This window comes from Pezoporus flaviventris, unplaced genomic scaffold (genome assembly GCF_033815535.1).
Source record: "Pezoporus flaviventris isolate CSIRO_AGI_PZ_B2104156 unplaced genomic scaffold, CSIRO_AGI_Pfla_v1 ptg000044l, whole genome shotgun sequence".
NCBI lineage: Eukaryota > Metazoa > Chordata > Aves > Psittaciformes > Psittacidae > Pezoporus > Pezoporus flaviventris.
The window spans coordinates 1,674,115-1,691,692 of NW_026892592.1; the positions used below are offsets into that span (position 1 = coordinate 1,674,115).

A 17,578-nucleotide genomic window follows, 5' to 3' on the forward strand; every position below is an offset into this window, starting at 1 on the left:
GAAGGCAGGATTTTCTGTAGTGGGCCTGATCCAGTGTGCTGGTGAGGATTTCCAGCCTGGGAAGTTACTAAAAAAGATACAGTGGGTGGGATTCAGGTCCAGGTTGTTAGTGCCCAAATGTAGATTTGCACTGATGTCTCCATATGTCATCACTGTCTCACTTCCCATCAGCTGGCAGACATCTAACCCATGTGGTCAAGCAGCTGGAAAATAACCCATAGCTGCCTGTCCTGGGTTCAGCAGTAGCAGTCATGTTTCTCCTTTGTGGTAGCTGGTGCAGTGCTGTGTTTTGACTTCCAGCCTGGGAACAATGTTGGTGAAACCGATGTTTTCGGTTGTTGCTAAGTGATGTTTACCCTGACCAAGGACTTTGTGAGGCTCATGCTCTGCCAGGGAGGAGGGGAAGCTGTGAGGAAGCAGAGACAGGGCGCCTGACCCAGGCTAGCCAAGGAGGTATTCTATACCACAGCATGTCATGCCCAGGGTGGGGGGTAACTGGGAGTTACCTGGAAGGACAGGGGCTTCCGGGTGGGACTCATTTCTTGGCCGGTGGTATCGTATTCTCTTCCCTTGTTATTTTCCCTTATCCGGTGGGGGGGGCTCGATTGTTGTCAGCCCGGCACCACTCACTGGGAGTGAGTGAACAAGTTGCCTGACTGGGTTTAAACCATGACACTGCCTTAGAGTGAACAAAGTGCTCTCTAGCCTTTGTTGTCTGCATCGATCAATTCTCAGATGACTCTGTTGGGATCTCAGATGTTTAGTGCTCATATAGACACCTCTATTCAGGTGTGTCTCATCTTGGACTAAATCTTGTTGCTGCTTTTACTGACACCTTTTGTTCTACTGACCATTTACCTGAAATACACAAGTCACTTGACCTGTTCATCCCAGGAATAGTCATGGGGACTGCTCACCACAGCTGCAGTGGCTGTCCTGACAAGTTTTCCTATCAGGGAGGGATGTGTTTTTAGTGGATCAAAAGGATACTATTTTTCAAAATAAAGGCATATTGGATATTTTGGAGAATGCATGCTCACGCTGGCATATTTATCTGATGCTAATTAATAAGAATAGGGGAAATACATTGTCAGATTGAGCTGTGTGTCAGCTCACCCCTTGCAGTCCTGAGCTGGCTGGCTGGTTTATATCTTTAAACCTTGTTGTGGTTTAAACCCAGTCAGCCACGCAGTCTCTCACCCCACCCCCCCATTCTTGCCCTCCCCCTGCTCCCGGAGGGATGGGGAGGAGAGTCAAAAGAATACAACTCCCACGGGTTGACATAAGAACAGTTTAGTAACTAAGGTATAACACAAATCACTACTACCACCAACAATAATAATGATAAAGGAAATAACAAGGGAAGAGAATACAACATCTCACCACCAGCTGACTGATAACTTGCCCCCCCCCCCCCCCCCCCCAGCCCGACCAAGCTTTGACCAATACTTGCTCCAACCCCACAGTGAACCAGCCCTTCTGGGTAATTCTCAGTTACATCCTGGGCATGACGTGCTGTGGTATGGAATACTTCTTGGGTCAGTTTGGGTCAGGTGTCCTGTCTCTGCTTCCTCCCAGCTTTCCCTCCTCCCTGGCAGAGCATGAGGCTCAGAAAGTCCTTGGCCAGACTAAACATCTGAGCAGTAACTAAAAACATTGGTGTTATCAGCACTGTTCCCAGGCCGAAAGTCAAAACCACAGTGCTGCACCAGCTACTAAGAAGGAGAAAAAATGACTGCTACTGCTGAACCCAGGATAGTATCTACCCCTTATTCCATACCATTCGCGTCATGCTCAGATCCCACATTTTCAATATACCATTACTCTTATCTCAGTGCACTCTTATCTTAGTGCATGGACCAGTCTCTATAAAGCTGCTGAGTCCATCTGGTCCATGATGTCAGGCTCCATCTCTTGTAACAGTCTTCCAGAGCAGGAGAGACTGTGTGCAGTGTTCACACTCATGAATAACCTGGGCAATAGAGTCCATTGCTAAGTCCACCCCTCGATCATGAGTCCATCTCTATGTTGCATCTCTGCCCTGATGACCTGAAGTGCCATGGGCCCACCAGGACCAAAATTATTCACCGTCCCCTTCAGCAGTTTCTGCAGCTTGTTGCTGGGGACTCCATATAGCTGCCTTCCATCTCCGATGCTTCCAAAGCACTGGAGGGGCCCAGTGGACTAGATACTTGCCCATATTGTCCCACACGCCCTGCCACTCATGACTGTCCAGCCTTGGGGAAAACCGCTTGGTCCTCCTATATTGTCATATAACCCTAGACAAGACCCAAACCTGACTCTGCTTAACTTTTGAGATCAGACAAAATGGTGGTGGGTAAAACACACTCTGTATGTGTGCCAACATGCTGATCCCCATCACAATCAGCAGGCAGGTCCCAAGGATACCCAAAAGCCATTCAAAACCTTCAGAACTCTCAACTGATGCTGCTGTACTTGTCACTGGGGCTGGTGTAGCTGCTGTTCTTGCCGGCTCTCCCACCACCAGCTTCACTTTTTCTGAGTCCAGCTCTTCCTCCTCTGCCTTGCTGGGAAATGCTGTGTGGTCTCCTGCATCCTCCACTTGTCCCGGTTGCCGAGGCTGGACCCAGCTGAGGCTCCCAAAGGTGGTATCTTGCTCTCTGCATCCTCCTGGGTGTCGGGCTTGCGGAGCTCGGCAGGTAGCTGCTGGGGGATGCTTTCAGCCGCCGCGAGGCTGGGCTCAGCCTCGGGGTTCGGCTCCTCCGCCACCTCCTCCCGCTGCTCGGCAGCCACCTCTTTCCCCTCCTCGTCTGCCCTGACCTCCTCCACCGGCAGCTGCTCCCTGCAGGCCTCCAGCCCTGCTCCTGCTTGGTCCCCGGGGCTGCTCTCCCGGGCCGCTTCGGCCGCCACCGGCTCCCGGGTCTGCTCCCCCTCGGCTCCCGGCATCCTTTTGAAGACAGAGGTGAGGATGAGGGCCAGGATGGTGAAGAGCAGTGGGACAGCCAGGTACAAGAAGTCCATGGCCACGTCCATCCCGCCCTGCTGCCGGAGCCTGCCTTTATTATAAGTCATTACCATAAAGTACAATGAAAGAAAAACCTTAGCCCAAGGCCCCCAGCCGATAAACACTAACACAGCAAATACCAGATGTAAGTAAGGTACAATATACTGAAACTGTGAGATCAAAAGAAACAACTTTGAGAGCCAATAAATCAGCATTGTGATGAGTGACTATTAATCTAAAACAATGAATGCTTATCACAAATATGATTAGACACACTCTGGTCAGATCTGTCATTATCTCAACCCCTTGTGCCCCACGTTGGGCGCCAAAAAGAACTGTTGTGGTTTAAAAACAGTCAGCCACGCAGTTACTCTCTCACCCCCCTTCTTGCCCTCCCCCTGCTCCCGGAGGGATGGGGAGGAGAATCAAAAGAATGTAACTCCCACGGGTTGGGAGAAGAACAGTCTAGTAACTAAGGTATAACACAAATCACTACTGCTACCACCTATAATAATAATAATGATAAAGGAAAGAACAAGGGAAGAGAATACAACACCTCACCACCCTGCCCGACCGAGCACTGACTCATACCTCGTCCAACCCCGCAGTGAACCAGCCCTTCTGGGTAATTCTCAGTTACATCCTGGGCATGACGTGCTGTGGTATGGAGTACTTCTTGGGTCAGTTTGGGTCAGGTGTCCTGTCTCTGCTTCCTCCCAGCTTTCCCTCCTCCCTGGCGGAGCATGAGGCTCAGAAAGTCCTTGGTCAGACGAAATATTTGAGCAGTAACTAAAAACATTGGTGTTATCAGCGATGTTCCCAGGCTGAAAGTCAAAAACACAGTGCTGCACCAGCTACTAAGAAGGAGAAAAGATGACTGCTACTGGTGAACCCAGGACAAACCTAAAGAATCTGTAAGCAGAGCTGCATTTTCTTCCCATGGGATTACCACTGACTCTACTTGTTCTAACTTTTTTAAAGCCTGAATCAAAGATGGTTTTAGTTTATTACTGTTAAATGTTCATGATGATTTGACTTGACAAAAATGCAACATACTTCTAAAATTAGTGTCACCCTGTTTCAACTTCTTCCCAGTCTCTGTGCAACCAAAGGGATCAAACCTTTGTGCTTCTCCAGAACAGAAATTGTTCAAATTTAAATCAATTTAAAGTGAGATCAGTGTGTATCCACACAGTAAATGTGGACTGATTTCTGTTTAAAAATCAGGTGGAAAGAGCAGCATACTTTGACATTAGGAAATGTTCTGAACCTCAAAGTACTCTTCAAAGATGCATTGGAGATCAAAAACCTTAGATTTTATGTTGCAAAAGTATACATGAGCATCATACCATTTTCATAGAATCAGTTAGGTTGGAAAAGACCTTTAAGATCATCAAGTCCAACTGTTACCACAGGACTGCTAAGTCCACCACTAAACCATGTCACTAAGGGCCCCATCTACACATTTTTTGAACACTTCCAGGGGCGGTGATTCTACCACTTCCCTGGGAAGCCTGTTCCAATACTTGATCACCCTCTCAGTGAAGAATTTTTTCCAAATATCCAGTCTAAACCTCCCCTGGTGCACCTTGAAGCCATTACCTCTTGTCCCATCACTTGTTGCTTGGAAGAAGAGACCAGCCACCTCCTCTCTCCATCTTCCTTTCAAGTAGTTGTAGAGAGTGATAAAGGTTCCCCCCAAGCCTTCTGTTCTCCAGACTAAATAACTCCAGTTCTCTTAGCTGTTCCTCATTAAGTCTTGTGCTCTATGACCTTCACCAGCTTTGTTACCCTTCTGTGTATGGGAAAGAGTTACATAGAACACAAGGTATACTATTTACTCATTTCAGTCATCATGAGACTTTATCTGGGGCAGACCTAAAGTATGGTTTTATGTACTTAATACCTGTTCTGACTTTTGCTGGAGGAATGGACTCAAAAATCCATTCCTACCTTATTTTTAATTTTTTATGGAGAATTTTTTTTTAAATGAAAATCACCTAATAACCACAGGAGGTCAGCAGTCCCAGATGGATTACTTCTGTTATCACTTGGAATTAGAGTTTTTGCTTTCACCTAGAAGCTAAGTCTCTTTATCATCAAATTTATGCTGCAGGTGCCTGTGAGAACTTGGAGCAATTAATTACCTGTGTGTTTCTTTCTGTGGCAGGAAAAACATCAATTGCAGGAGTGCTCTTAACACACACAAATCTGAACAGTCTCAGCAGCCCATAAATCACTACTGGCTCCCACATTCAGAGCTACACAGCCATGAAAGTCAGTCTTACATTGGTATAAAGTAGCTGGTCTTTCCCTTCCAGGCAGTCTGTCTGCAGATGTCCTTTGTCACTGACAAAATCTTCAGAATTAGCACCAGAAGATGCAACTCAGCTGTAAGGAAAAATACTGGTGGGTTGTTTCTGAACACATCTACAATTAATTACCTGCAGAGCGGGGTGTATCTCTCTGTCAGCAGGGGATGTGTAGCTTTGTTTCAGAAATCCAAATGCAATCAAAAAGTCAGAAAAAAACCTTGCTGAAGATGTGGCAAGCCCACCCCTGTGAGCAGGAAAATCACTGAGCTCACCAAGCTCAGGGAAATGTGTTCATCTTGAGTTCAGGTACACTGGTAGAAAATTGGAGGTGAAGATAACCCTGCAGTAAAACCACTGCCCAAATTCAATAGCTTTGCATTGTTTTCTACGTTGCTTCTCAGGAGGCCTTGGCCACAAGGACTCTTGCTACTGACAGAGTACAATCACCCCTGCTGTTAATTACCTTATCAGCTGGGAGGGTTAATAAGTTAGGTTGGCCTCCCTATGATAACCTTGTAAAGGAGCTCGGTAGTGAGATTGAAGCAGTGCAGGGGTATCAGAAGAAGGAATATGGATGGTGGAGCAGTACTGTCTTTGAGCTGTACAGTGGCTTAGAGGATGGTCCATTGGCTTTATTTCCAACTGACGTGTTTGCTTAAAAAAAAAAAAAGAGAAAGAGAGAAGGATGGTGAAAGATGTGTTGGTGTGGGGGGATATGCTCACAGCTCTATTGATGTTTGGTTGTTTAGCTATGGTGGGGTGTTCTCCTGTTTGCTCTGTGTAAGTATGTTGCTGCTGAATGTTAGCTCTGTGTAGTTATGTAGGCTTAAATTCTAAACTAACAACCAATGGTGGAAGTGCCTTTAAAATAGTAGAATAGCCCAAACTGTTCTAATTCACTAACATCTAGAGAGAATGGAATGTTTGGCTGACAGGGGAAAGAACATCATGTGATTGATAATAATGCTTGGCTACACTTAGGTTGGGGAATGATAAAATAAAATTTCTTGTAGAAACAGAAGCTATTTATTCTAAGTACTTGTAAAGGATAATTAAGTAAACAAAGATCTTCAGTCATTGGTGCCACAAGATGGACAGGAACCTGGCCTTTCTTTCAACCCTTAAATTTTAAAAATTGGGAAAAAAGTTGACCCATCAATTTCTTTACATGCCTGAGTGCCCCGTGCTGTTATTGGATAGAGATATACTGAGTACCATACATGCATAAATTAGGTTTAAAGAAAGAAAATTCAGATACGTGTTCCTGATGAAAAGGCTGTGTAGACCCAAGTTTTTATGTTACAGGAACCAGCCAGATATACCAGAGGAAGTGGAGAATACACCTCCCAGGTATGGGCTGCTGGAGCAGTGGGATGATCATGAAATGCAGAAGCAGTATCTATTCATCTGAAACCAAACATCAGATTAGTAAGGCAGAAAAAATATCCTATAAAAGTGGAAGCAAGAAAAGGAATAGAGCCTCTAATAGAAAATTTTATTGAATACTTTGGGACAAAAATGGACTGTATTTGTACATCACATGGTAACAACCATTCTGGAACAAAAAAGCAGTCATTGGCTTTCCCCAAGAAGGTTCTTAAAATATCAGGCTGTGCTTTTAGAACAAGAGGATGTAGAATTTAAAGTAACTAACCTTTTGAACCCAGCAGTGGTTTTGACAACTGATCCAGAAGCAGGAGAGCTGACTTAAAACTGTTTACACACTATTGAGTGGGTGTATTCTAGTCATACTAACCTGCAAGATACATCCCTGAAGGATGTGAGCTATGAACAGTTTGGGGATGGTAGCAGCTTTATGAAAATGAAAACCAGAAAGCAGGATACAGTGTGGTAACCAAACATAGAATCATAGAATCATAGAATAGTTAGGGTTGGAAAGGACCTTAAGATCATCTAGTTCCAACCCCCCTGCCGTGGGCAGGGAAACCTCACACTAAACCATGCCACACAAGGCTTCGTCCAACCTGGCCTTGAACACCACCAGCATTCACAACCTCTCTGGGCAACCCTTTCCAGTGCTTCAACACCCTAAAAGGAAAGAATTTCCTCCTTATATCGAATTTAAACTTCCCCTGTTGAAGTTTGAACCCGTTACCCCTTGTCCTGTCACTACAGTCCCTAATGATGAGTTCCCTCCCCAGCATCCCTATAGGCCCCATTCAGATACTGTAAGGCTGCTATTCTGGAAGCCTTCTCTTCTCCAGGCTGAACAGCCCCAAGTCTCTCAGCCTGTCTTCATATGGGAGGTGTTCCAGCCCCCTGATCATCCTCATGGCCCTCCTCTGGATTTGCTTCGACCCAGGTGTAGGACCTTGCACTTGTCTTGGTTAAACTTCATAAGGTTGGCATCAGCCCACCTCACAAGTGTGTCAAGGACCTTCTGGACAGCATTCCTTCCCTCCAGTGTATCAAACGGACCACACAGCTTGGTGTCATCGTCAAACTTGCTTAGGGCGCACTCAATCCCACTGTCCATGTCAGCAACAAAGGTGTTGAACAAGACCGATCCCTGAGGGACACCACTTGTTACCTGTCTCCAGCTGGACAATGAGCCATTGACTACAACTCTTTCTGTGCGGCCATCCAGCCAGTTCTTTATCCACCAAGTGGTCCACCTATCAAAATGATGTCTCTCCAATTTAGAGACAAGGATGTCATGTGGGACAGTTGAACGCTTTGCTCAAGTCCAGGTAGATCACATCAACTGCTCTACCCCTGTCCATCAGTTCCATAGCCCTATCCTAGAAGGCCACCAAATAGGTCAGGCAGGATTTCCCCTTAGTGAAGCCATGCTGGCTGTCACAGAGCACCTTGTTGTTTTTCATGTGCCTTAGCATGCCTTCCAGGAAAATCTGCTCCAAGATTTTGCCAGGCACAGAGGTGAGGCTGACTGGTCTGTAGTTCCCCAGGTCATCCATTTTCCCTTTCCTGAAAATGGGGGTTATATTTCCCTTTTTCCAGTCGTCGGGAGCTTCACCTGACTGCCATGATTTTTCAAAGATGATGTCCAGTGGCTTAGGAACTTCATTCACCAGCTCCTTCAGGACCCACGGATGGATTCTGTCAGGTCCCATGGACTTGTGTACGTTCAGGTTTTTAAGATGTGCTTCAACCAGATCCTCTCCTACAGTGGGACCAAGGTCTTCATTCTCACATCTGCCTTCCAAACTTGGGTGGTGCGGTCAGAGCCTTTGCCAGTGAAGACCAAGGCAAAGAAGTCATTCAGAACATCAGCCTTCTCCAAATCCTGTGTAGCCAGTTCTCCCGATCGCTTCCAGAGGGGGCCTATGTTTTTCCCTAGTATGTTTTTTATTTGCTACGTGCCTATAGAATCCCTTCCTCTTATCCTTAATATCCCTAGCCGAGTTTAATTCTAGCTGGGCCTTAGCTTTCCTAACCTGGTTCCTGGCTTCCCATACAACATCCCTGTTTTTCCCTCAGGCCGCCTGTCCTTGCTTCCACCTTTTATAAGCCTCTTTTTTCTTTTGAATTTTCCTCCGGAGCTCCTTATCCATCCAAGGAAGTCTCCTGGCCCTCCTGCTGCACTTCCTTCTAGTTGGGATGCAACACTCCTGAGCTTGTAGCAGGTGATCCTTGAATATCAACCAAGAGTCTTGGGCCCCCCTGCCCTCTAGGGCTATATCCCATGGAACCTTACAAAGCAGGTTCCTGAAGAGGCCAAAGTCTGCTGTCTTGAAGTCCAGGGCAGTGAGCTTGCTGCATGCTCTTCTCACTGTCCTGAGTATCTCGAATTTGACCATCTTGTGGTTGCTGCATCCAAGTCTGCCCTGGAGCATCACATTTCCAAGCAGACCATCCCTGTTGGTGAGCACAAGGTTGAGCATGGCACCTCTCCTTGTCGGCTCCTGTATTACTTGCAGAAGGAAATTGTCTTCCACACAGTTGAGGATCCTCCTGGATTGCTTGTGCCGGGCCGTACCATCGCTCCAACAGATGTCAGGGTGATTGAAGTCCCCCATGAGAGCAAGGGCCTGTGAGTGTGAGGCTTTTCCTATCTGTCTATAGAGTGCTTCTCCTATCTGTCTATAGAGTGCTTCATCTGCAGGTTCCTCTTGATCAGGTGGTCTGTAACAGATCCCCACAATAATGTCCCCCATAGCTGTTCTCCCTTTAACCCTGACCCACAAACTCTCTGTTGACTGTTCACCTGCCCCCATACAGAGTTCCATACTCTCCAGCCTATCCCTAACATAAATAGCAACTCCCCCTCCCCGCCTGCTGGGTCTGTCTTTTCTAAAGAGCCTAGATAATAGAGGCTTAAACCCTGCTTCCCCCCCAACACATCAGCACAGAAAACCGAGCTGATGGTTCTACTGAGAGTTCTGGAATTGTCAGAAAGTCAAAATTTTCTTATAAGGAACATCAGTTTGATAACACTCCAGTGAATATTGGTAATCACATTGCTGAGAAATGAGCTGAAGAAGCTGTTGGTGGGGACCTTTTTTTAATATTGCCTCATAAGTATCAGTGCTTGGATAATGAAGTTCCAAGTTATCAAACAGAGGATAATAAATTACCTAGTCTATTTGGATCCAAGAAAAATGATGAAGGATGGTGGGTTACACCAAACAGGGAAGTAATTGCCCAGCTTTTTATGAGAAGAAAACCACCTGGCACCTCATGGGGGAACAGAATCGGTGACTGAGGCTTTAAAGCTCCAAGTTCTGAGTATGCAAATGGCTGGAATTATGAAAGTGTTATAAAGAAGTGTGAACCTTGTTTACCATGCTAAGAGACCCCCACCTGGAACAACAAAGGCAATTGTCCAGGAGACTATTGGCAAGTGTACTTTACAGAATTGCCACAGCATAGCAGGCTCAGATGTTATATTTATTTATATATTATATATATTTATATATATTTATATATATTTATATATATTTATATATATATATTTAGGTACTGATAGGTATGGTTTCTGGTTGGCTGGATGTTTTCTCTTGTCGCACCAGTATGGCTCATGAAGTAGTAAAACATTCATTAAATCAGATAATACCCCCATATGGTGTACCAACAGTCTTGTCCTCAGACAGAGGTCTGCACTTTGTTGAAGAAATAGTTAGGAAGGGAGGAAAGTGAAATGTATGAATCAGACACTCAAGTCACAATTATGTAAAATATGTCAAGAAACTTGTTTAACTTGGTTATAAGCCCTACCATTTGCTTTGTTAAGGATATAAATACAGCCAGGAAGGAGTCATGTGAGTCCATGTAAACTGATGTATGGGCAGCCTTACAGTAATAGTTTGTGTCTGTATCCTTGTATGTATCATGACTCAATTTTGTAGTTGCTGGTCACGATGGTGTATTAGAATCAAATATGGGTAAATGGTATAGAATGAGACTTGCAGGATATATGTATATCCTATAAGTCTCAAAAGGGGTAAATGTAGGCTTAAATTTTAAACTAACAATAGTGTGTGTGCCTTTAACATAGTAGAATAGACCAAACTGTTCTAACTTATTAACACACACAGAGAAAGGAATGTTCAGCTGATGGGTGATGGGACATCATGGGATAGGTAACAACTAAGGAGACAGAAAATAAGACTGAGGATGATAGCATTCAAGATAAGAGTGATGCCCAATGTGCAGTGAGACTGGAACAGAAGCAAGAGCAAACCAACTGCTAACTCAGCACTAGGACCTTGTGAGCGTGTGCAAGCACTGAGGTTATTCAGTAAACATAGTGAGGAAGACTTTTGGTGACCACCAGAGACCCCCACTCAGCAAGAAAGCACATGCTTAATTAGGATGGAAATAGTATAATTAGTTCCTGGAAAAGCTATGAATATGCATGGTATGCTAAATATATATCTGCTGCCAGCAAGTAACGGGTGTGCTCACCTTTGCGAAACTATGCGCTTGTGCATCCAGCACTGCAATAAAGAATGCTGCTTTCTAAAACTCCAAATTGAGCCTTAGAGAGTTTCTCTGACTGACTTTTATAGTCGGTGGGTGGTAAGCAACTGTATTCCCTGACCTTGTTATTTCCCTTATCATTGTTGTTATTATTGGTGGTAGCAGTATTAGTTTTGTATTATACCTTAGGTACTGGACTGTTCTTATCTCAACACATGGGATTTACATTGTCTCAATTCTCCTCCCCATCCCTCTGGGAGCAGGGGGAAGGCGGGGGAAGAAGTGAGGGGGAGTGAGCAACTGCGTGGTCCTGAGTTACCGGCTGGGTTTAAACCACAGTTCTTTTTGGCACACAAAATGGGGCTCAAAGGGTTGAGATGATAATGACAAATCTGACCAGACTGTGTCTAATCGTATTTGTGATAATCAGTCATTGTTTTGAATTAATAGTCATTTATTAAAATGTTGATTTATTTGCTCTTGGAGATGTTGCACTTGATCTCAGAGTATCACCATGTCATGCCTTACTTATAGCCGGTGTTTGCTGTTTTAGGGTTTATCAGCTTTGGGGCCTGTGCCAAGGTTATCATTTTGCAGTACTTTATGTTAATGATTTGTAATACAATAGAATCATTGGTCATGAAACTGGGCTGGTATGCATTTTCAGTGTGGTCATCACCCCTAATTCTATGGGAGTCATGTAATGGGAATTTTTAACAATTACACATCTTTTTTTTTCCTTCCCTTGGGGGGTCAAACTATGGAGAAGATATTCCCTCACAACCTCCCCTCCCCCACCAGGCTATTTGCAGTAGAAGTAGATTCTGGAAAAGTTAAAATCTTGAATATCCTTTAAATGCCCTTGAAACCAATCTGCTCCTTTTGCTAGGAAACAGCTTGTTGCTGCATATGCTATGTTTTGCCTACAGTCATACCACCCTGAGGACCCACTCACCCTTTAATAGCTCCACATGAACAGTGTGAAAATCTAAAGGAGAGTGGAGACTAACAGTAGACTATTGTGGCCTGAATGAAGTCACACCACCATTGAGTGCTGCTGTACTGGACATGCTAGAGCTTCAGTATGAACTGGAGTCAAAGGCAGCCAGGTGGTATGCCACAAGTGATATTGACAATGCATTTTTCTCAATTCCTTTGGCAGCAGAGTGCATGCCGCAGTTTGCTTTTACTTGGAGGGGCATCCACTACACTTGGAATCGACTTGAAATTGACTAGGTGGAAACACAGCCCTACCATTTGCCATGGACTGATCCAGACTGCACTGGAACAGGGGCAAGCTCCAGAACACCTGCAATACATTGATGACATTACTGTGTGGCGTGATATAGCGGAAGAAATTTTTGAGAAAGGGAGGAAAATAATCCAAATCCTGCTGAAAGCCGGTTTTGCCATAAAGCGAAGTAAGGTCAAGGGACCTGCACAGGAGATTCAATTTTTGGGAATAAAATGGCAAGATGGACATAGACAGATCCCCACAGATGTGATTAACAAGATAACAGCAATGCCTCCACCAACTAATAAGAAAGAAACGCAAGCTTTCTTGGGTGCTGTGGGGTTCTGGAGAATGCACATCCCAAATTACAGTCTGATTGTAAACTCTATCACATGACTCGGAAGAAGAATAATTTCAAACGGGGCCCTGAGCAACAACAAGCCTTTGAACAAATTAAACACGAGATAGTTCACGCAGTAGCCCTTGGACCAGTCCGGACCGGGAAGATGTAAAATATGTTCTTTACACCACGGCTGAGGGGAACAAGAAAAATGGCCAGTACTTTTTCTCTGTACTGACTCATGGATTGTGGCAAATGCCCTGTGGGGGTGTTTGCACCAATGGAAGCAGAGCAACTGGCAATGCAGAGGTAAATCCATCTGGGCTGCTGCATTGTGGTAAGAGGTGGGCCACAGAAAAACATCAGAACAACCAACAGGTGGATCAAGCTGCTAAGATTGAAGTGCCTCAGATGAATTTAGATTGGCAACATAATGGTGAATTGTTTTTAGCCTCTCTCCTGCCCTAAAAGACTGTTACCACATGAGGAGCCTGTTGCAACAAAATGACTGTATGCTGGCTGTGTAACATGCACAGTTTATTAAACACGCACACTAAAGCAAATAAGCACAGTGTAGTGGTTTAAGCCCAGCCGGCAACCCAGAACCACTCAGCTTCTCACTCACTCCCTCCTCTTCCTCACCCCACTCCTGGAGGGATGGGGAGGAGAATTGAAAGACTGTAACTCCCACGGGTTGAGATAAAAACAGTCTAGTAACTAAGGTATAACACAAAACCACTACTGCTGCCACCAATAATAATAATGATAAGGGAAATGACAAGGGAAGAGAATACAACCGCTCACTACCCACCGACTGATACCCAGCCTGACCTGAGCAGTCATCTAGCCCTTCTGGGTAATTCCCAGTTTATATACTAGGCATGATGTGCTGTGGTATGGAATACCTCTTTTGTTAGTCTGGGTCAGGTGTCCTGTCTCTGCTTGCTCCTGGCTTCTCCTCCTCCCTGGCAGAGCATGAGACTCAGAAAGTCCTTGGTCAGAGTAAACATTACTGAGCAAGAACTAAAGACATCAGTGTTATCAGCGCTGTTCCCAGGCTGAAAGTCAAAAATCACAGCACTGCGCCAGCTACTAAGTAGGAGAAAAATGACTGCTATTGCTGAACCCAGGATGCACAGTAACATGAATCCAGTATATATTTAGTAAATAAGTACAATAAACCAAATTATATATATAAATAAATAAATTACAGAGGAAAAGTAATAATGCATCAAATAATTACTGCATAGAGGGAACAGAGATTAAGAAGAAATACATCACCAGTTAGCAATGAATCATCATACAGGCCCACACTTCAAGCTTGGAAGCCCCGTTGCAGCCAATACCAGGAGTCTCAGGTAACTGGGAAAATTCCTATGTGGTGCATCCACCCATAGGTGAGGCTTCGGGTTCAGCTACAAGTGGGTCCTGCTTTTATACCCTTGCTAAAATAACTGGCTTTATGCCAGATCTCTAACTGTTTACTTATGGGTGCATGCAGTTTCTCATGATCTCACCATTGTTCACTCTGAGTGTAGGGCAGGATCTCCAGTGTGACCAAGTTTGAAGGTCATAGAATAACTGCACACCTATGTTTTCCTGCCTCTTTTCAACAGTCACAATGAATATAAACCTGGAGGACAGGGGAGGGAGGCTGTGCTTCCTTGGGGTGGTAATTTAACCTGTGCTTGTTTGCATAGGTATTTAGTAGGTACCATAAGGAAATGGGATGTATTGATGGGTTTTGTGACCTGGCAGAATCTCCTTGCTTTTTCCCACTGTATGGGACACCAGCACAGTCATTTTCTGGCCCAAGGTGAATTTGTGTGCTTCTTGGATGTTTAGTACAACTGCTGCAATGGCTCTGAGGCACCCCGCCCACCCTTTGGCTGCTGTGTCTAACTGCTTAGAAAAATAAGCAACTGCTCGTCAGTATGGACCCAAGTCCTGTGCTAATATTCCCAGGGATATCCCCTGCTTCTCATGGGAGAAGAGAAAGAATAGTTTACTCATGTCTGGGAGTCCTAAGGCTGGTGCAGACATCAAGGTGGTTTTTTTTCAATTGGTGGAAAGCTCGAGTGGCTTCCTTTGTCCACTGAAGATTCTTGTTGTCTTACGATTAGTGCATATAGAGGCTTAACAATTAGTTCATGATTGTAGATCCACAATCTACACCATCCTATCATACCGTCCAGGCCACACAGGCCTCTTCTGTCTGGGTAGCTATTAGGATGTCGTCTACATACTGCAGTAACTTCCATTCTTCCAGTGGGGCTTCCCAGGACTCTAAGTCTTTTGAAAGTTGTTCTCCAAACAGGGTGGGACTGTTTTGAATCCCTGTGGCAACACCATCCATGAGCTGGGGGTTGCGCCCACTCTTAGGGCTTTCCCATTCAGATACAAAGATTTTCTGGCTGGCTTCATGGAGAGGGAGGCAAAAGAAAGCATCCTTCAAATCTAGAACAGTAAACCAAGTTAGCTCTGATGTTAAGCCTGTTAGCAGAGTGTATGGATTTGCTACTACAGGGTAAAGATCCTCAGTTATTTTGTTAACAGGCCGTAAGTCCTGTACAACCCAGTATGATCCATCAGGTTTATGAATAGGTAAAATAGGGGTGTTAAAATCAGATTGGCACTCTTTTAGCAGTCCTAGCTGTAGGAAATTTTCAATTATTGGGCAAATTCCTTCCCAATTGATTCGGAGAAAACTCCAGGAACAAACTTGCCAACAAAGTTTTCAAGATGACAAGCAAGTATTCTTTATTGCGGTGCCGGGAGACACGGGGGATAGCTCCTCCTAATGTGTGTCCCCCAACTGCCACACAAGCCATCCTTTTATAGCCACTGTCTGGCAGTCTTTGAAGCACGAGCAGTAGATGCTTATACCAGCTTAATTGGTTTGTTAGCACCAGAGACATAATAATCCTCCTGTCTTCCTACTTATCAGTTATTTTAGCTGTAGCCCATCCTGGAAACCTGCCATTCCCAGATACTCCTTATCCCCATGTCCTGTTCTTCTACACTGTTTTTCTTAAAACTATGTCAACTATAACGATTTATCTTGTACAAGAATTCTCAGTATGTTGCCTAGCTGTACTCTACTTTTTTTTCTGTGTATCATGTACTTCAGTCATTTTCCATTGCTCCTGTTACAAAGCCATCAAACTTAACATTACTTAAAACTGATTCTAGAGGTTTATATATTCCATTTTGTAATTTTTTGCTCCCCCTTGTCTCACTATCTTCCTTTTTCAGAGGGTTCTGTTTGATCCTGACTGGCTGTTTTCCCTCCTTGAGCTTAATCTGTATTGGGGGTGCATTTTTGGCTTTTACAGGTACATTTGTGGTCCATACTCCTGGGAATACCTGATCCAGTATATCTTCCCTGACTTCTTCCTCGACAAGGATAGTAACCAAAACTAAGCTTAACATCTCTATATACTGTTGGCCGTTTAGTTTTAAAGTGATCTCTCCTCCTTTGAAAGTAATGGTCGCTTCCAAGTGTTCCAATAAGTCTCTCCCTAGGAGAGCTTTTGGAGAGTTAGGCATATATAAGAATTTATGAATGCCCCATTACCTTCCCAATTGATATTTCAATGGTTTACAAAAATAAGCCTTTTCACCTTGGCCAGTCCCCCCTTTTTTCATAATATAGTCATCCCCCAAAGGCATTAAAGCTTTGTTTAAAACTGAATATGTTGCTCCCCTATCAACTAAAAATTCCACTTCCTTTTTTTGTCCCCTAGCTTCACTATAACCAGTGGATCTGCTAGGGAAGATTCCCCAGGTCCCTGTCAGTCTAGTTCCAATTCAGTCACCGGAGCCACCCCATGGCTCTCCCCCCCCAGGGCAGTCTCACTTTCAGCGTCCAAATTCCCCATAGCATGCATACCAATCTGGTTCCACAGAAGAGCCCACTCCCCCACCTCCTCCTGACATTCCTCCTCCACCAGTTTCAAAGCAACCACTGCAGCCATGGCTATAGCACGACCCAGCTTTTTCTTTTCTACCTGTCCCTGATTCCTAGACGCTCCCCATGCTTCCTCCTTCACTCCTGTCCACATTTATTCAACAACCCCTCAGTCCCGTCTGTCAACATGTTTGTTCCCACTCGTTTGCCTGCCCCAAAACAACATTAATTGTAACAATGTATTATAGTTCAGAGTTCCATTTTTAGGCCATTTTTCCTGATCTTCCAAAGTATATAAAGGCCCATATTATGATATTCTCAGGGGTTCAGTAAAATAGTATCTCTGGGTTGTGCAGTTCAACTCCCCTGTTGTTAGATCATAGGTTCAGTTCCAGCAAAATTTACACTGTCCTAGTATCCATGGCAGGTTCCACTGTTCAAAAGTTATAATGCACCCATATGTGAGTTTACAATCCTCTGGTACTGAGTGCAAAGTCCAGGTCTCAAGAGTAGGACTACAGATATTAGAGGTTATTCTTCTCTTATACAGCCACTGGGGTGCAGAGAGGGAACTCTTCTTAACACCCCGCCCCCCATTAGCCACGGTTTACTTTTGTCTACTCCTCCCCCACCGCTTAAACACTTTAATCTTTAACACTAACGACAGACATATACACAAGAACAAAAAGACACAACACAAGACAAATACGCTTTGTAGCTATGCCATGTCTCATCCACACAAAACACTTTCACAGCCACATGGGATCCCACAGACACACTCCACACAGTGGTTCTGCTTACCCTTCTCCTGCTTCCTATAGAGTCATTAGCAGGTCCATCCTGGCTCCCAAAACCTGGGATGCAGCGGAGATCCCGGGCTCGCCTGGTC

The 17,578-nt window shown here is 44.7% G+C and overlaps 1 protein-coding gene across 1 annotated transcript in view; it reads right to left on the bottom strand.

Moving 5' to 3' along the window:
- Positions 1-3,015, bottom strand: part of LOC133276335 (cytochrome c1-like) — a 284,630-nt gene extending 281,615 nt beyond the window's left edge. The window contains 2 exon segments of the mRNA XM_061467063.1: positions 2,003-2,592; positions 2,595-3,015. Coding sequence (XP_061323047.1) covers positions 2,270-2,592; positions 2,595-3,015 — 744 coding nt within the window. The 3' untranslated portion in view covers positions 2,003-2,269.
- Positions 3,016-17,578: the final 14,563 nt, after the last annotated feature.